The sequence below is a fragment of the Sphaerodactylus townsendi genome, linkage group LG04 (assembly GCF_021028975.2).
Source record: "Sphaerodactylus townsendi isolate TG3544 linkage group LG04, MPM_Stown_v2.3, whole genome shotgun sequence".
NCBI lineage: Eukaryota > Metazoa > Chordata > Lepidosauria > Squamata > Sphaerodactylidae > Sphaerodactylus > Sphaerodactylus townsendi.
Window position 1 is genome coordinate 148225416 of NC_059428.1, and position 19934 is coordinate 148245349.

The following is a 19934-nucleotide window of genomic DNA, read 5'->3' on the forward strand; positions in this document are numbered from 1 at the left end:
GCTTTTGACGGTTAAAAAAATCAAAACAAACCACAATAAAAATGTAACGAATAAAAGAAAATTAAAACAACAATAGAAGTCAAATTTCAATACCCCCCCCCCCCGAAAAGCTGCTTTAGAAGTGGTTTCCAGGCAAGCTAATCAAATGAAGAGAACCACCATGGTGCAGTGGTTAAGAGCAGTTGGAATCTAATCTGGAGAACAGGGTTTGATTCCCCACTCCCCCACCTGAGTGGCAGAGGCTTATCTGGTGAACCAGATGTGTTTCCACATTCCTGCATTTGCTGGATGACCTTGGGCTAGTCACAGTTCTCTCTGACCTCTCAGCCCCACCTGCCTCACAAGGTGTCTGTTGTGGGGACAGGAAGGGAAAAGAGAGTTTGTAAGCCACCTTGAGTCTCCTTACAGGAGAGAAAGGGGGGATATAAATCCAAACTCTTTTTCTTCTAAAAACTTGTTATGGTCAGTCCAATGGCTCTGCTGAGCAAGTTCCCACCCACCCCCACTTTGTTAAAAACATCTGACTATATTGGGGGCCCCTAATCTAAGCCTTAGAGGAGAAAACTCCAAAGCACAGGTGGGAAACAGAGCGGAATATCCGAAGGATGTAATGGCGAGGTTGAAGCTTCAGTTACCAGCATAACACTCCACCCACCACCACCAAGCATCCCAAGAGCACTGACAGAGTTAACAGATCTCCCCGTATTTTGCAAAATTGTAAGCGTTTTTCAGCACAGAATTGACTGCTCACTTCCGAATTTGCTGCTGTCTTGCTCACGGTTCTGTGTTCCTCGACAGGGACGGTGTACAGGGACGGTGTGTGGATCCCCGCCCCCCCCCCCCCCCCCGGATCACAGACATAAGACTGGAGCTGTTCAGATTTTGGGTTGTCAGCCGAACTCTTCACCCCCTCCTGATCCCCTTCTCCACAACATTTTTGGGTTTTTTCGCAAAGACTCGTCATGGTTTTTTGTCGCCATTTTTTTCCGGATGTCCGGACTGAAAACTGACATTGGAATTTTTTTCCTCGCTCCTTCTCATCTTTTGAAGAAGAAAAGGTGTGCCATCGTCTGCGGGACCAAGTTTTTTTTCTCTCTCTCTCCTCTACCGTTACGCAAACACTACAATTCTTAAATTTTTTTACAAAGCGAAAAACTGACGCATGGGCGCGCAAGAGAGGGGATTACGAGAAGCATCAAAACCCCGCAGATCCGCCGTCGGCTTCTCACCAAAGCATCAGCATCAAACTTTGGGTGGCTCGGGGAGAGAAAAGGCCTTTAAAAAAAAAAAAAAGCCAACCGTTGATGGTTTTCTTTTTTCGCTGCCTGGTACGCCGGACAATTTCCCGATGCCTCCAGGGCCCGGCCGGCGGACATTCGTTGCACTGGCTGATCCCATTGCTTGTGGGGGAATGTTTACATAACTTGCAATTTTTCTTGCCTGTTTCTAACTGCTTAAATCTGCATCCCTTCCTCCGACGCCCGGCTCCTTTTCTAACTCGGCTGGCTGAGAAAACCAACATTTGCGTTAAGTACCCCGGGCCTTTCCGCTGACATGCAACTAGCGGGGGAACTCCTCGCTCGAGACCTGACTTGAAGACAAATGCCTGTCTGACATTTTTTTTCCCCCTTGGAGAGAACAGTGGTTTTCATTTTGCGTGCCTGTGTCTGTGTTTGCGTGTGTGTGTCTGAAGTGATACAGCTGGCCAAGAAGTGACAAATTTGCAGCCCTCAATTACACCGTGTCCAATTCCTCTCTCTCTGGGGAAAAAACCCACCGCCCGGGTCCCTTAACGCCAAGTGAGGAAATTCTCCCTGAATTCTCAGTTGCCTTTCTTGTTCACATCCATCAATTTTTAAGGCGGAAGAAACTGTGGAGTGGGCACATTCTCACACCTGGCACCGGAAAACGGCCATTTCCCAAGCTTTGGGGTAAAACTCAGAATCATTCTTGGACAGTTTGGGGGCTTACTGGAGTCTCCTTGGCAATTCCACACTGGCAGAGGGTTTCATATTCTGCCGTCTCTACAAGAGGGTGGTGATTTATGTATAGTTTTCTTGAACTGCGTCCCTTTTTGGCAGGGAAAGAATTCCACCTGGAACTGCGAAGCAGCGTTTGCAACCTATCTTGGCGTATTCTGTTGCCCGCTTGTATCTCTGGCTCTGGGGGTTGGAGATGAAAGTGGCATGAAGAGCATAGCTTGCATCTCTGTCTTTTTGGGGTCTTGGTGTTGGAAAAGTCTCTGGTGGGAAAAGCTGGCATCTCGCTTGAAAAAGTGTAGTGGGAACCTAGCTGCGAGTCCTCCCAGAACGGTTTGGACTGCAAGCTGTCTTCCTGTTTTTTAGAAGTATCAACCTGCCCGCCGATGCCATGATCCAAAAACTTCCCACCGAATCAGCTGCGCAGTTTGAGGGACAGGTGGACAGATCTCACCAACCCATGATTACCCCGGTTCTGGATTTAAGAACTCGAATGCGAGCAATAAGGTCTGTTTGGGGTCTTTTGAACACCTTTTGTGGTTCGTTGTGCTCGTGGTTTCTCTTAAATCCGTGCACGCTCACCTCTCCCTGCAGAACATGCCGCACCTGCTCACTTCCCCGTCTTCCCTCCCCGTGACCCCAGTCTAGATATACATCAACAACTTTTCAGGGTTGCTTTGGCGAACTTGACATACCTGATCGAAAACTCCAAACTGCTCCCAGGAAAAGAACTAGGATTCATCCTCCAAATCAGCTCCCAAGTCCCAACTAATTTGGGAGGTGAAGATGGGACGGGTGTTTTAAATCTGGGCCTTCCTTCTGTTGAAAATGGATTTTTTTTCTCCCCTGGAAATGTTCTTTGTGACTCACTCGGCCACTTCTGGAAAGGGACCGTTGACTGATAATTGCACATTTTTAAAGACCGTGTGGTGAGTCGCATTCTCTGCCTGGAAGGACAGTACTCTAACAAGAGCATCACGTATTCCTTCCCTAAGTGATCCACGTGCTCATGGTGCGTTCTGCCAGTAGCATCTTTGCCCACGGTCTGTCCAGGAAGGGCTTGATCCTTTTTGCCCTCCTCTTAAATACCCAATCACCACCTTCCCCTGGTACCATTTGCGCCCCAAAAATAAATCCAAAACAGCCTCTTGGGACTCACATGGCTGCTAGAATTGGCGCTGTTGTTTATGGCACCCAGGTTTGGCACCCTGTAGCTGAGATTTTTTTGGGCCCAGACTGTTTTGGGTTGCTCCTTGAGAGTTAATGGAAGGAGGGCACAAATACTTCTTTTTTGGGGAGGGGGGGGTGAGTTAGCAGTTACAGACACTTCACAAGAATTCCTTACAAGAGTATCTCGGTACGACTTGATTTCCTACTCTGCGTGCGTGTGTGCGTGTGGGAATGAATGACGGGAGAATCCCATAGTTCAAATGTGCCATTCTGTGTCTTATTTTTTTTTCTTTTCGGCCAGACTTAATTGGAAAGGGAGGGAAAGTCCCCTGTTAGAAAGCCCCCTCTGGGATTTTTGTTTGTCCAGGTCATTATGAATTTAGCACTGTTTAGTTATTAATACCGGTTTTTAATAATGGAAAAATAAAAGCATTTAATATCTAACGTCTGTTTCTTCGCCTTTCTGGGAGCGAGGGATTTTTTTGCATTGGTGGAGCCCTTCACATAACACCTGCTTATTAAATTAAAAAAAGAACTTCTCACACTCAGAAATATAGGGGCTACACAGTTGTTTCTCTTTTGCTAAAAAGCCTTCCCTCCAAAATGTACAGCAGGCTGCTAGACAAGAGCTTCCACATTTAATAGCAGTCTACCCCAGAGTCCTGTCTACCTGCTCTCAGCTATCCCTCTGTAGGAACTTCCGCTACCAGGTGGTTTGTCTCCAGAACAGAAAGTCCAGTCTAATCTAGCAAGATAACAGACGTGTGAACCTTTAAAAAATTCTTACACCAGTAACATTACACTCAGGAAGGCGTATTCAGTAAAGATTGCATTTTATTGGTGTGATACAAAAGCTCCCAGTCCCGCTAACAGAGCGGGTGGCCGCCACCGCGGTGAGGTAAATTCTTGCAAAAATACTTTGTTGCCACAAGAGCAGGTCAGAGGGGACGTTCCCCACAGTGGGAATGACCCCCCCCCCAAAGGGGGGGGGGAGTTATTTTGCCCATCCAAAGAGCCGGTCTAGTCTTCACCATAGAGATTCTCAAATTCTATTTATTCTACAGCTAACTGGCGCAAGGCAGAGGTACTAATTTCCAGGGTGACGTCTGCAGTCTAGCAAATTTGCAAGGGGAAAGGGGTCTGCCCCCCCCCCCGCCCCCTTGCTCAGAGAGGAGCTAAGGGAAGACCCCTCCCCAGCTCTCCCTTCTTCTATCGGTAGATGCCCACCTGTGCAGGCATTTGTACAGTAACAGGCCACGGGGGTTTCTTTTTCCTATTGATCCGTGTGGCACCAGACTGTCAAGAATGACGAGCAGAGAGATCACAAGGGCCGACGACATGATATGTTTCACACCGGGCTTCGTAATAAAGGAAATCTCAACTTTTGATAGGGAGACGACCTGCTTTCCCCAAATTGTAAAGACATCCCCACAACTGTAACTACGTTTCCCTCATTAATCTCAGCTCTGTGTATGACCAGGGTTCATGGGACTGGGTTGATGTTGCCGTTTTCGAAACGAGGCATTTTCGAGCAGCCCCTTCAATGAGAACGACGCGCTTTAAACACCTTTAAAAACATCAACCCGTTTTCTGTTTCCTTTTTGACCTCTACAGTAATGCAATCAAATCATACACACCCTCCAAACACACCCCACGGCACACAAGGGCATATACTGACTTTCACAGGGGAAGGGGGGGGGGCGTGGAAATTTTCTGTGTGGGAACCTGCTATGCTTTCTCTGGAACAAATCATCCCATTTCAACCCCCGGGCAAAGCAAGGCTGTTGCGTGGAGAAACCGAAGCCAAAACGGTGTTCTGTGCAGAACGGAAGCCTAACTTTTAAATATCTATATAAAAGTTTGTGGAGCTAATTGGGAGCGGATCCCTGCCCAACCCCCCTCCCCGCTTTAAATGCCTTTGTGAAAAAAAAATCCCAGGCACTAGACTTGCACCAAGCAAAAGTGCTTGGGAATATTTGGCTTTTATACGAAAGGACTCGGCAGCAATTTTAAAAAGATGGTTTCCTTTCGAGGGGGAGGGGCCAGGGTTCGCTCCGCCTCCTACCTGTGTCTAACCTGTGTTTTAAATAAACTGGTTTCCCCGTGTTGCACACCCCCCCCCCTTCCGCCCGGCCACACTAGGCTGGAGGCTTGCGGAAGACGCTCCAGGCGTGGAAGCAGCGGGTGAAGGCGGGCGGCTCGTTCCCTTTCCGGACCAGGCGGAGCTTTCGGGGGTGGGTTGCGTCTTTGGAGCGTAGGTGTTGGATGTAAACCTACAAAAAGGAATGCCGGGAAAGAGTCAAGCAGGAGGCGTTTACCCTGGAGATAGTAGCCACAATCCCAAGCAGTAGAAGGCGGTCTGTGTTCCCCATTTTTATTCCACATGTCCTCCGAGGAGAAGAAGAAGAAGAGTTGGATTTATATCCCCCCCCCCTTTATCTCCTGCAAGGAGACTCGAAAGGGCTCACAAACTCCTTGCCCTTTCCCCCTCACAACAAACAAACACCCTGTGAGGTGGGTGGGGCTGAGAGAGCTCCAAAGAGCTGTGACTAGCCCAGGGGTAGGGAACCTGCGACTCTCCAGATGTTCAGGAACTACAATTCCCATCAGCCTCTGTCAGCATGGCCAATTGGCCAGGCTGGTAGGGGCTGATGGGAATTGTAGTTCCTGAACATCTGGAGAGCCGCAGGTTCCCTACCCCTGGACTAGCCCAAGGTCACCCAGCTGGTGTGTGTCGGAGTGCACAAGCTAATCTGAATTCCCCAGATAAGCCTCCACAGCTCAGGCAGCAAAGCGGGGAATCAAACCCAGTTCTCCAGATTAGAGTGCACCTGCTCTTAACCACAACACCACCCTGTGGAGGGTAAAAAGGGGGTTCCAACGTGGGTTCCCCAGATCCCAATCTGACACTACACCATACTGTCCCTGTACTGAAAGGCGCTTCTCTCCTTACATCCCACTAATGGGAGGGCCCTCACTGCTGGAAACAGCATTCCAAGGGGGAGGGGGGGTTGAGGAAACCGGGGCTACCGGCCCTGATCCTTACCTGGCAAGCTTTAAGGCTGAGTTTGATCTCCACTTGGCTAGTTTGCGTTCCAACCCACATATACACCTGGAAGGCAGAATTTTAAAAGGAGAACATGCAACGCAGATACATGGAAGATGGGAAAAGAAGTTCCATTTTATATACCCCCCACATTCCGCCCAGCCCTGGCTTTCTCTCCCCACCACCTGCCTTTTCCACCGCAGCCTTGAACTCACCTCCCGCCCGTTGTCCAACAACATGATATCATCGTCCGCCAGGTCGTCTTGGCAGAAGTCGGAGCATTTTTCAGACACAGCAAAATAGCCCTTTTCGTTGGAGCACCTGCGGAGAAGGCAGGACCGAAAGAGCTCGAGTTGGAGCTGGGGGGTTATTTACTGCTGGCCGCCCCCCCCCCCCTTTCTCCTGCAGCTTATAGAGGGACCTCGGATTGACTTTGCACAGTTTAGGCTATGGGAGATCCAGGTTCGAATCCCCACTTTGCTGTGGAAGCTCCCTGGATGATTTCGGCCTGTCCTACCTCGCAGGTTTGCTGTGAGGCTAAAATGGAGGACCAGAGAATAAACACAAGCTGCTTTGGAAGAAAAGCGGGGTATATATAAAGCAGTAATATATGCTAGGAACTAGTAAGTTTCAAACCAAGTTTTAAACTAAATTTGCTCAACAACGGCCGTTTTAGCATTGCACAAGAATACAGAAAAGCCAGATGGCGTGTGCGGTATTTGTCATTGATGTGTCTTAGGAATATCCGAAAGGCAGCATGGTGTAGCAGTTAGAGCAGTGGTTCTCAACCTGGGGGTCGAATGATCCTTTCACAGGGGTCGCCTAAGACCATTGGAAAACGGTCTTTTTATATTTTATATATATCAACTTTATGGTTGGGGGTCACCACAACATGAGGAACTGTATTAAAGGGTCGCGGCATTAGGAAGGTTGAGAACCACTGAGTTAGAGTATCAGACGAGGATCTGGGAAACCCAGATTTGAATCTCCACTTGGCCATAGAAATTCGCTGAAGGACCTTGAGTCAGTCACACAGATTTGTTTACCTCGCAGGGTCGTTGTGAGGACAAAATGGAGGAATGGAGGAAGAAGTCAATTTTTTGGACTGGGGAAAAAGACAGGGAATCAGTGAAAGAAACAAATACCAGTACCTCTTTTTGTATTGTTTTAAAAACTGGTTTGCCTTTCTGGGAAAAAGCAAAACCTCTTAAGCCAGGAGTTGTCTAGAGGAGTTGTCCTTCCTCCTACTTTCCACCGTCAGTTATGCAAAACAAGAGAAAATATCTCACAATTGCCTCAACTCAATCCTGTAAATATGTTTCACTTCCTTGCTACTGGAGGCATGCTCTGCCTATAGTATTTAAAATTTAAAAGCTTTGGATGAGTGCAAAGAAGACACAAAGGCCGGGGCAGAGAAAAGCAACCGTGGAATTTAAATTTCTGGGCGTTATGATTAAAGTTTTAAATTTCTGGGCGTTATGATTAAAGAGGATTTGACCTGGGGAGTACAGACTGCCGCGGTGGTTAAGAAAGCCCAGCAAAGACTGTACTATCTGAGACTTTTAAGGAAGCAGCAACTGGATGGAAAACTCCTGGTGTCCTTTTACAGGCTGTGCTATAGAGAAGTGTCTAACCTACTGCATCTGTGTATGGTTCTCCAGTTGCACAGTGGCGAATAGTAATGCGCTCCAAAGGGTGATCACCACTGCACAAAGGATTATCGGCTGCCCTCTCCCCTCCTTGGAAGAAATCTATAATGCCCGAAGCCTAAATAAAGCCCAAAATATTCTGAGGGCCCTGTCTCATCCAGCACACTCTCTTTTTAAACTGCTACCATCTGGCAGACGATACAGGGCCCTCAGAACTAGGACAAAGAGGTTTAGAGACAGCTTCTACTCTAGAGCTGTGGCTATGCTAAACTCCGCTGCTTCATATTGATGTATTTGGGGCTGTGTAGGGATGGGTGGAGGATGATGATGTATGAGTCTGAAATTGTGTGCATCGAGGAATGCTGCTGTAAATTTCGTTGTGCGTGCACAATGACAATAAAATGCTTATGCTTATGCTTATGCTTATGGAAGAGAACCTGCTCTCACCTGAAGAGCCGGGAGTATTTCATGTACTCTGCATCCCCGTCATACGGCTTCTGCATTCCGATGCCGACCCAGAAGAAGTTTTCCGGCTCTTCTCCTTCATTAATCACCTGCAACCGAACATGACGCCTGTCAACTGTTTGGGGTGGACAGAACTGGAGGAACCGGGTTTGATTCCCCGCTCTGCCGCCTGAGCTGTGGAGGCTTATCTGGGGAATTCAGATTAGCCTGTGCACTCCCACACACGCCAGCTGGGTGACCTTGGACTAGTCACAGCTTCTCGGAGCTCTCTCAGCCCCACCCACCTCACAGGGTGTTTGTTTGTTGTGAGGGGGGAAGGGCAAGGAGTTTGTGAGCCCTTTCGAGTCTCCTTGCACGAGATAAAGGGGGGGGGGGATATAAATCCAACTCTTCTTCATCTTCTCCTCGGAGGACATGTGGAATAAAAATGGGGAACACAGACCGCCTTCTACTGCTTGGGATTGTGGCTACTATCTCCAGGGTGAGAATAAACGCCTCCTGCTTGACTCTTTCCCGGCATTCCTTTTTGTAGGTTTACATCCAACCCCTACGCTCCAAAGACGCAACCCACCCCCGAAAGCTCCGCCTGGTCCGGAAAGGGAACGAGCCGCCCGCCTTCACCCGCTGCTTCCACGCCTGGAGCGTCTTCCGCAAGCCTCCAGCCTAGTGGGGCCGGGCGGAAGGGGGCTTCCGGGGGGGGGGGGGGGCGCGCAACACGGGGAAACCAGTTTATTTAAAACACAGGTTAGACACAGGTAGGAGGCGGAGCGAACCCTGGCCCCTCCCCCTCGAAAGGAAACCATCTTTTTTGTATTGCTGCCGAGTCCTTTCGTATAAAAGCTAAATATTCCCAAGCACTTTTGCTTGGTGCAAGTCTAGTGCCTGGGATTTTTTTTCACAAAGGCATTTGAATTGGGGAGGGGGGTTCGGGTTTGAGTCTCCTTGCAGGAGAGAAAGGGGGGGGGCTATAAATCCAACTCTTCTTCTCTATCTCCATCTGCCGCTGTCCTTGGGGCACCTCAGCTCCAAACTAACCCTTTCTCACATTTCTTGGGAAAATGGGAGGGGGGGGGGGCTAACATCGGAATAAAGGGGATAGCAAAAGCCCGGTTCACCAGATCTGGCTTTGTCCAGCTGGGTGCTTCGATGCCGACCAATAAACCCTGCTGATCAACAATACAGAGTCCTGGGGGGCTTTCCGGGCTGTGGGGCCGTGGTCTGGTGGATCTTGTTCCTAACGTTTCGCCTGCATCTGTGGCTGGCATCTTCGGAGGTGTATCACAGAGAATAGTCTGTTACACGCTGTGTCTAGTGAGAAGGGACAGGTTTAGTGGGGTATATGTTGTCCATGTCCCAGGGTGGGGAACCAGTCAGCAAGTGTTTGGGTGGAACTTGCTATGCCAAGGTGTGGTTGAGTGCATTGTATTGTGGGTGGGGCTTATCAGTCCAGGGAGTGATTCACATTTTCATGCCCGGCAGCAGCAGCAGTATTGGTGAATGCAAATCCTGAGATACACCTCTGAAGATGCCACCCACAGATGCAGGCGAAACGTTAGGAACAAGATCCACCAGACCACGGCCTCGCAGCCTGGAAAACCCACCACAACCAGTTGAATCCAGCCATGAAAGCCTTCAACAATACATAGTACAGAGTCCGTTTATTGCTTCAAGGTTCGAGATCTAACAGCCCCCTGACCTGCTTGCTGTAGGAATCATCAAACATGTGGTTCATAATGTCTTCGGCCAGCTTGGCTTCGTCGGGGTCGGCGGCTCGCCCGACCCAAGTGTAGACGATGCCCTGGTTGTCGGTGCTCTCAAAGGGTACCTGAAAAGCAAAAAAAAAATTAATTATGTAAATAAAAACAAGGGGTTCGGGGTGGGCGAGTGAACGGGGGCCTCTTGGGAGGCCTTAAAAAGATCGCAAAGGCAGGCAATTATGATGATGGAATAGTTCCCTTAAAAATATTTTCAGATTGAAACAATATTGTGGCAAACAGTTACGCTGGACACCACCGACCCTGTCACATTTATTTTTTCAGACAGCTACAACCCTGTGGGTCACCCAAAGCAGTGTACAATGCTGTTTTCCCTGCTCCGCTGTACCCTTGCAATAACCCTGCGGGGTAGGTTAGGCTAAGAGAAGGAGAGGAAGAGTTTGGATTTATACCCTACTTTTCTCAAACTTCTTCCCCTTCCTCGCCCTCTCTCGTACAGTTCAGCCTCCTGAATACCCTAGCTTTCTGTTTTGTTTAAAATGAATAAATAAGGTAAGTAAATACATTCAGCCCTCTCCTCCACCCCCACCCCCCCGGCCTTCTAGGGAAAGGTGGTAAGTAAATCTAATGAATAAATAAATAGGAAGGTAAGTAAATACATTCAGGGTCCTCCCCAGCCCTGGGCCTTCTAGGAAAGGGTAGTAAATAAATCTAATAAATAAATCCAGGGTTCGCCTGGAGGTGGTACGTGTCGAAAACATTTTAAAAGCTTTTAAAATGCCAATAGCCATTAAATATATAGAGAAACCCATTGAAATGTCACATCTGAACAAGGTCACCCGTGCCAGGTAAGGTTCTTTGTACCCCAATGGAGATACACAAAACGGGTTGGCATTACTGAGTAAGCGACGCAAAAAGGAAGCCACGCGGATCTGCCCCAGTCTGCCCAGGACATAGAATGCAGAGTTTGGATTAGGTCTGGACAGGATGTAGGTTAAGAACATAAGAACATAAGAAGAAGCCAGCTGGATCAGACCAGAGTCCATCTAGTCCAGCTCTCTGCTACTCGCAGTGGCCCACCAGGTGCCTTTGGGAGCTCACATGCAGGATGTGAAAGCAAGGGCCTTCTGCGGCTGTTGCTCCCGATCACCTGGTCTGCTAAGGCATTTGCAATCTCAGATCAAAGAGGATCAAGATTGGTAGCCACAAATCGACTTCTCCTCCATAAATCCGTCCAAGCCCCTTTTAAAGCTATCCAGGTTAGTGGCCATCACCACCTCCTGTGGCAGCATATTCCAAACACCAATCACACGTTGCGTGAAGAAGTGTTTCCTTTTATTAGCCCTAATTCTTCCCCCCAGCATTTTCAATGAATGCCCCCTGGTTCTAGTATTGTGAGAAAGAGAGAAAAATTTCTCTCCATCAACATTTTCTACCCCATGCATAATTTTATAGACTTCAATCATATCCCCCCTCAGCCGTCTCCTCTCCAAACTAAAGAGTCCCAAACGCTGCAGCCTCTCCTCATAGGGAAGGTGCTCCAGTCCCTCAATCATCCTTGTTGCCCTTCTCTGCACTTTTTCTATCTCCTCAATATCCTTTTTGAGATGCGGCGACCAGAGACTAATGACACAGTACTCCAAGTGCGGTCGCACCACTGCTTTATATAAGGGCATGACAATCTTTGCAGTTTTATTCTCAATTCCTTTCCTAATGATCCCCAGCATAGAGTTAGCCTTTTTCACAGCTGCCATGCATTGAGTTGACATTCCCATGGAACTATCAACTAAGACGCCCAAATCCCTTTCCTGGTCTGTGACTGATAGCACTGACCCTTGTAGCATGTATGTGAAGTTTGGATTTTTTGCCCCTATGTGCATCACTTTGTTCTTTGTTTCTTGCTTAAGCCTCTACATTTCAAGGGCTCACCCTTGGACAACCCTTGGAGAAATCTCCAGGTGGCAGCAAACCAGGATGGCGGCCAGTGCCGCAAGTCACTGTGAGTTACACCACCTGCATTTATTTCAACAGAAAAAGGTGTGCAGCCTGGTCACATTACCTTCAGGACAAAGCAAAATTCTGAGTTCAGAAGACTGGAATCTGTGTTGATTTGGATGCACCTGCAAAGCAAAGGAGACGGAGATATATTGTCAAAGGCTTTCATGACCAGAATCACTAGAGTGTTGTGGGTTTTCCGGGTTGTATAGCCGTGTTCCAGTAGCATTCTCTCCTGACGTTTCGCCTGCATCTGTGGCTGGCATCTTCAGAGGAGAACCTCTGAAGATGCCAGCGCACCGTCTCCCATGCATCGGAGAAAATCACTGCTGGAACACGTGGCGAGCGCTTCCAACACTCTGGCGCCGATATCTGGTCATGAAATCCATGAAGATACTCCAGCGCCATTGCAAATGGACAGCTGGAGCCAAAAGCCGCATTTGGGTCGCGAGGGAGCGGGGGCTAGCTAATCCTAACCACTACACCACACTGACTGGAAATTATAAAACCCTTTTTTGGGGGAAGGAACAAGGCCTCCGGGGGTCAGTGGAGGGGGCATCCTACCGGGAACAGAGAGCGCTTCCGTTGGTCCGGATGTGGTAGAGGCTGGGCTGGAGGCTTGCGTCCCGGGCTTTCCTCTTCCCCTTGTGGATGATGAACTTCCGCTTGAAGTGGGAGAGGAACTTGGGATTCTCCTGCTGTTGCGTCATGCGGACAACCTGCAAAGAGCGCAGGGGAGGGTTCGCAAAGGTGGGTCCGGACAGCTTTGTGCCCCTACCCCCTTTCCAAGACGAGCACCATTAGAACATGTGCGTGCAAAGTGGCCTCGAGCTGCAGCCGATTTATGGAAACCCTGCAGGGTTTTCCAGGCAAGAGACGAGCAGAGGGAGTTTGCCCCTGCCTGCCTCTGCATAGCGACCCCTTAATAGTCTCCCATCCAAGTACTAACCGGGGCCGCCCCTGCTTCACTTCAGAGGTCTAAAGAGATCGGGTTGCCGTGGGCCTTTCAGGTCAGGGGAAAATTAGAACGGATTGGGCGAAAATAATCAGCAGGCAAACAAATGCCCCTCCTTTCTGCACGTTAGAGAATCCCCATTTTCTGCACAGAAAAGCAGGAGGTGTTGAAAAAGAGAAGACAAAGCAGAAACCATCCCCTGCACTGCAGGGTACCAGGTTGCCAAGCGTACCGAGCCACAAAGCGGGCCAGTTGCCAGGAAACCCTGTCCGTGACCATTTCTATTGAGAGCTTCCCCACCCCCACCCCCGACCCCTGTCCCACCCCTCACCTCTAGCTTGCCGGGAAAGAGGCTCTCAAACTTCTTCTGGAGACTGAAGGTGAAGGTCAGCCAACCCATGTTGGAGGCTTCCCGCCCCTGCCAGAAGTACACCACGCACTGGAAATCCTCCTCCGGCTGCTTCTCCTCTTCCTCCTCCTCTTCCTCCTCGGCCGCCTCCTCCCCTTCCGCGGCACCTTTCATCCCGTTCCCCTTCTTCTTCTTCTTCTCCTCCTCTTCCTCCGTCTCCACAGGCACCCAGTACCTTCAAGCCAAGCACACAGCACCTCAACCGTCCGTCCGCACCGTCCTTCCAAGACGGCAGCGGAAAAACACACCAGCTTCAAAGTACCTTTTAGCCGGTCAAGGACAAACCGGCTACAGCTTCTCCAGTGAGCTGCCCCCTGGAGTTGCTGAAATCGGAAATTTAATTGTTCCCCTCAAGGGAATTGATTTTAAGGCACCAGGTTTTTTATCGCTGTTTTATTGTTTATGTTTACATTGCGTGTTGGCATATAAATGTTATTGATATCTACGATTTTAACTTTGTTTTGAAACTGAGCTTTTCGTTGATTTTCATTGATTTAAATGTATTCAACTAGATTGGATTGGATTTTAACTATTATAACTACTATACATTTTAAACCAACTTAGAGAGGTTTTTTAAAATGACTACAACTGTTTTAAACTGTTTTAAGTGTTTTACTGTTTATTTAATTAAATTTATATGTCATTCACTATCGTAAGCCACTCTGAGCCCTTGAGGGGGTGGCGAACTAATTGAAATGAATGAATGAATGAATGAATGAATGAATGAATGAATGAATGAATGAATGAATGCCTATCTCCTCCCCTTCCTTCCTTCTTCTTCCTTTCTTTCTTTGGCCTTAGATCGGGCGCCTGTGTATATATGTGTATATATGTGTTTACATAATCTGGTTGTTTTAATTTATTTATTAATTGCTGCTGAGTTTTAATGGCTTAATTTTATGTTGTATTATTTGCTGTTGGGAACAGCCATGTTGGGAGCCGCCTCGAGCCCTTCCCGAGGGGGGATGAGAAGTGACCTACAAAATTTAATAAATAAATAAATAAGCCGTAAAAATGAATGAATGAATGAATGAATGAATGAATGAATGCCTATCTCCTCCCCTTCCTTCCTTCTTCTTCCTTTCTTTCTTTGGCCTTAGATCGGGCGCCTGTGTATATATGTGTATATATGTGTTTACATAATCTGGTTGTTTTAATTTATTTATTAATTGCTGCTGAGTTTTAATGGCTTAATTTTATGTTGTATTATTTGCTGTTGGGAACAGCCATGTTGGGAGCCGCCTAGAGCCCTTCGGGGATGAGGCGGCCTACAAATTTAATAAATAAATAAATAAATAAATAAAAATGAATGAATGAATGAATGAATGAATGAATGAATGAATGAATGAATGAATGAATGAATGAATGAATGAATGAATGAATGAATTAGAGAGACGCATCTTAGGGCTTGGAGGCAGCTTCCGGTATTGCAGGCCTGGTTCTCCCCTTCCCCCATAACGGCAGTTCTTTTTCCAGGCAAGTGAAGAAGGGAGATTAGAGAACAAGAGAGTTCTTTACCGGCACAAGAAGACGTAGCAGTCCTGGGTGTGAAAGTGCCCAAATTCCTCCTCTGGCAGGCGAGCAAATTTCTTGCCTTCCAGCACAAAACCTTCCATGCCATCCAAGTCTTCGTTCCATTCTTCCATGAGTTGTTCTGCCTGCCCCCAGGAGAGAGAAACAGACACCAAAACATCATGGCTGGGGAAATTATTGTGTTTGCATGCATACAAAATTACTCAACAAACCTCAATCATATTTGGGTTTGGGCTCCTCAATCATATTTGGGATTAAGGTGCCCAAACCCAAATATGATTGAGGTTTGATGATTGACTGTCAGCATTTTGTTTGTATTTGTATTGCATATGTTGTAGTTATACATGAGTGCACTTTGTAAGCATTATTTGGGTTAGAAATTCAAGGAGTACTTTTGTATGCATTTTCATGATAAAATTTTCATGATAAAGATTTAAAATGTGTTTCTGTCTTAGGACAAGTGTGTTAGCCTTTAGGGCAGAGGTGTCCAACTCTGGCACTTCAGATGTTCATGGACTACAGGGGCTGATGGGACTTGTAGTCCATGAACATCTGAAGTACCACCCCTGCCTCAGGGTGTAAAAGTGGCTTGGCTGTATTTACTCAGTGCACCCACCCCATAATTTTTTAAAGGTGGTACCTCACTGAGCGGCATCGAGGGCTGCCGGGGCAGGAACAGAGCTGTAAGGTCAGCCTTCATCTGATCCTTCTTCTCTGCGTCCTTCTGCACTTTGCTGGAGAGCCCAGCGACCTGCTGGACCGCCTCGGCGTTGCGGGTGTAGTCAACCTTCAAGACGTCATCCCAGTTCTTGAATTTGGACTTGAAGACCTGTCCAGGATGGAGACCAGTAGCTTTAATGGGGGGAACTTGTACCCAGCCCTGAGCTGCGATCTCATCACATCTCGGAAGCTAAGAGGGTCAGCACTTGTTAGAGCTTGGATGGGAGACCCCCAAGGAAGTCTAGGATAGCTATGCAGAGGTAGGCAATGGCAAACCTCAGTTTGTCATTCACTTTAGAAACCCTATGACAAACCTCGGTTTGTCACTTGTCTTAGAGGAGGAAGAGGAGGAGTTTGGATTTATACCCCATCTTTCTGTCCTATAAGAAGACTCAAGATGGCTTCAATTTCCCTTCCTCTTCCAATAACAGACACCTTGTGAGGTGGGTGGGGCTGAGAGAGTTTGGAGAAAACTGTGACTGGCCAAAGGGGAAGGAGATATGTCCCAGCAGCTCTAAAGGTTTTCAACTCCAAGGTAGTTCAGAAACTTCTCTATGGAGTTCCTTTATGGATAACTGCATGGAACAAGTCCGTTGAAAGAATACAATCTGGTTTCCTCTATAAAATACTCGTATTACCACACTCTGTACCATATGCTGTACTATGCTTAGAAACTGGTCAAAACCTACTTGAAACAAGAGCATGGCTGAATACATTCAAATATTGGATCAAATTATGTTTTAACTCTGATGTGCGCAGTTTAATATACACTGCGTGCCCAGACCTAATTGCCTCTGAATGAGTATCAACTTCTCCAAATCAAAATTTACTCAATGAGGTTTTATTGCTTGAAGATCTCTGTATGCTGACGCAGAGAGATTTTCCAGAACCTTAAAAAAGTAGACTTCTAGAACAGGAATATCATATCTTGTTGGGGCGAAGCAAAATAAATCATGCTCACCCTCTCTGTCTAGCCAGGAATAATGCGGAACAGGGGCATATAGCCAAATATATCTTGAATTATTAACTGAACCCCAACAGAGATGGATTATTACAGAAGAGGCCCAGATCCAATACCTTCCCATACGACCCATTACAAAGAGGTCATTACTTATCCATCCCTCTCCAGGATCGGGTTTATCCCACACACTGCTGTAAAAATCAGAAGTGGAGACTCTTGCTCACATTATTCTTGACTGTCTGAGATATGTGGGCATCAGGAATTTCTCTCCCAGGCTGGCCCTAGACAAATCTGAACGTGACTCTGACTGTTCTGTTGTGGAGCTTCTGTTAAACAACACAGATGTCATGCTCTTGGAAAAAGTAGCAAAATTTATTTTACAAGGGACAGAACTTTCTAAGTAATGTATACTGCTATATACAGTCTTCCTGTCTGCGCTTTGAATGTACTCTTGATTTGTATCTCAAAAATGTCTGGCAACGCTCTAGAACCTATCTTTAAATGCCAAATAAAGGTTGCTGTTGTTGTTGCAACTGGCCAAAGGTCACCCAGCAGGAATGTAGGAGTGCAGAAACATATCTGGTTCACCAGATAAGCCTCTGCCACACAGCTGGAGGAATCAAACCCAGTTCTCCAGATTAGAATCCACCTGCTCTTAACTGCTCTTGATCCTGGAGAGCCTCCGACTCTACCCAACCCCCAACTGATCCCAAAGTTCCACTTGGCCTACGGTTGATCTCACGTTTAGATCTCCCGATGCCTTGCCCACCTGGCATTCTGTGCCCTCCAAGTTACGGATGACCATGGCGTGCTTGGGCCGGTGCAGCATGCCGCAAAGCTCTTGGCCCAGCTTCAGGGCGGCCGCCCGCACCAGGCGAGGGGACTTGCGGCCAATCCAGATGAAAACGTCCGACCAGCAGTCCAGGATGTAGACAGACTTGGTGTCCAGCAAGCTCTGAAGCTGCAGAAGGATAAAGGTGGGGAAGCTAATATTTACTAGCAGTGTGGTATGAAAGTGTTTTAAGTTTACTGTTATTTCCCTTTGTGTTTCTCTATGTCGAGAAAATATCTATCTATATTGAAAGGGTGCTTAGCGTCACAATCCCCGCTTACCAGTCTCATCTCTGGGAGCAGATCCATGCTCGGCCTCTTCTTGTGCTCCACTGAGAGCTTATAGTTGATCTGGGGCAATTCCAAGTATCCCAGACCTAAGCCAACCTGCGCAGGAGACGAAAGAGAAAGGGGTGAGAGGCAAAGGAAATAGGAAGCCAACTCATTCGCGGTTCTGTGTATCCTGGGCACGTTTGGTTCAAAAGCTTTCCCAAGTATTCTCACCTAGTTGCGTTGGGTTTTCCGGGTTCTGTGGCCATGGTCTGGTGGCTCTTGTTCCTAACGTTTCGCCTGCATCTGTGGCTGGCATCTTCAGAGGTGTATCACAGAGAGACGTCTGTTGCACAATATATACCCCACTAAACATTCCCTTCTCACTGGACATTCTTCTCTCTGTGATCCACCTCTGAAGATGCCAGCTACAGATGCAGGCGAAAGGTTCGGAACAAGAGCTACCAGACCACAGCCACGCAGCCCGGAAAACCCACCATAACCAGTTGAATCCGGCCGTGAAAGCCTTCGACAATACATTATTCTCACCTATTTTTCCCCCAGGGATAGTTCATCACCTTGATTTTAAAATCAAAATCAAAATTCAGCCTCAAGTGTTAGCAGAAAGATGGATACCCCCACTGCAGGGCATTATTATTATTTGCTATTGTTTTTATTGTTGTGTTTATTTACTTTCTTCATATCCGGCCTTTCTCCCCAAGGCAGCTGATGCCATTTTCCGCTCCTCTCTTTACAACAGCCCCAGTGAGGTAGGTTAAGCTAAGAGAGTGTGACTAGCCCAAGGCCATTCAGCAAGTGGCACAGCGGGGATTCGAATGTGGGTTTTGCAGACCTTCATCCGACACTTTATCCCCCACTCCATGCTGGGACACATGGGCTAATTAAAGAAACCAGAAAACACTTTGCTCTCAAGAGAAGCGATTTGGGAGCCACATCTGTGGGGTCCTTCAAACCAGACTGCCACGACTTATAGATCCTAGCGCATTTTTGGACCCAAAATCAAATCCGTTTCTTGAAGTGTCCCTAATCAAGCTTAAGAATACTCCATAGATTAAAAAAAATACCCCCACTTAAAGACTAGCTTTTACCCCAAAGGAGGTTAGATAGTCAAGATTAAGTCTGGGTGGACTCTATGGTGTTATAGTCCATTGAAGTCCTTCCCCAAATCTTCAAACATTTCCCTACACTTGAGTTGTCAACTCTACCTCCTGAGCTACTGAAATGTATATTCAAAGGATGCTGGGAAAACAAGGATCTCTCGCTTACGCGGCTGGATCCAGATTCATCCTTCCCACCTTATACAGCTTAGGTCTGGGGGCCCTGAAGTCATCGGGGACGTTCGGCCTGATCTCTTCCAGCTGGCCCCCGAGGACATCCCAGAACTCGGCTGTCTCCTGCGTCTGGCTCAGGAGGATAAGCTCCGCCTTCCCTTTCCGCTCGTTTTTGTTGATTTTCTCCGCAAAGAGTCTAGAGGTGGGCGAAGAGGACAGAAGAAATATTCCAAATGATCAGTAGAAGAATTTCCCAGGAGGAAAGGAGGCCTGTTTCACAGTAAGACACCCAACTTGCCAGCTATACCCTGTCTGGCCAAGTCTCCCAGGGAGCAGGGCATGGGGAAGATATGTCTCTGTTTGAGTCCCTGGGCTGCTGCTTCCAAGTGAGAGAAAATACTGGCAAAGCACCAATGGCACACAACCCCGCATACGTTCCTTTTCCTTTCTAAGAAATGCAACCAGGAACATAATTGAACGGTTCACCGGTGCGCTAAAAGGACAATCCAGAGACAGGATTCTTTAATTGGTACCCCATATTGGTAAGAATGCAACTTCTCAATTATTCCATAGTGAACCGTTTAAATATGGTCTGTGCTATAAAACAGGCTTAATGAATACAAAGTTTGTTGTCTTACTAACTAGAGTATAGAGTTATAGTTTTTTTAATTTGCCAATGTTATTGCTTCTTATGCCTTGCTTCTTTTTAGTATTTATGCTCTCACCCATCCCTTTTGTGTTCACATATCTTTTCTTGTGTTTCCGGTTTTCTTTTGCCAGTAGATTCTTTTAGAGAGACATATTTAGTTTTAATATATTTTATGCTTTTAATCGTGAGTATCTTATCTACCTTATGCTGGTCTAGAACAGTAATAAAGATTGTTTGACAGCGAACTGTTTAATACTGTGGCTTTTCAAAAAGATCAGCTACAATAAGCAGACTG

General features: G+C 47.3%; 2 protein-coding genes across 3 annotated transcripts in view; one reads left to right on the plus strand and one right to left on the minus strand.

The window, feature by feature from the left end:
* LLGL1 (LLGL scribble cell polarity complex component 1) overlaps nt 1-3593 on the plus strand; it is a 49436-nt gene extending 45843 nt beyond the window's left edge. For both annotated transcript variants that reach the window (XM_048495419.1, XM_048495418.1), the window contains exon 23: nt 799-3593. The gene's annotated coding sequence lies outside the window, so the exon portion shown is untranslated. The remainder of the gene's footprint in view (nt 1-798) is intronic.
* A 372-nt stretch (nt 3594-3965) lies between these two features.
* FLII (FLII actin remodeling protein) overlaps nt 3966-19934 on the minus strand; it is a 34624-nt gene continuing 18655 nt past the window's right edge. Inside the window, exons 18-30 of the mRNA XM_048495417.1 lie at nt 19015-19186; nt 17711-17815; nt 17367-17558; nt 15557-15745; nt 14902-15041; nt 13306-13558; nt 12584-12738; nt 12084-12144; nt 10006-10134; nt 8292-8398; nt 6411-6516; nt 6196-6261; nt 3966-5422 (exon numbers count right to left, since the gene is read on the minus strand). Coding sequence (XP_048351374.1) covers nt 5288-5422; nt 6196-6261; nt 6411-6516; nt 8292-8398; nt 10006-10134; nt 12084-12144; nt 12584-12738; nt 13306-13558; nt 14902-15041; nt 15557-15745; nt 17367-17558; nt 17711-17815; nt 19015-19186 — 1810 coding nt within the window. The 3' untranslated portion in view covers nt 3966-5287. The remainder of the gene's footprint in view (nt 5423-6195; nt 6262-6410; nt 6517-8291; nt 8399-10005; nt 10135-12083; nt 12145-12583; nt 12739-13305; nt 13559-14901; nt 15042-15556; nt 15746-17366; nt 17559-17710; nt 17816-19014; nt 19187-19934) is intronic.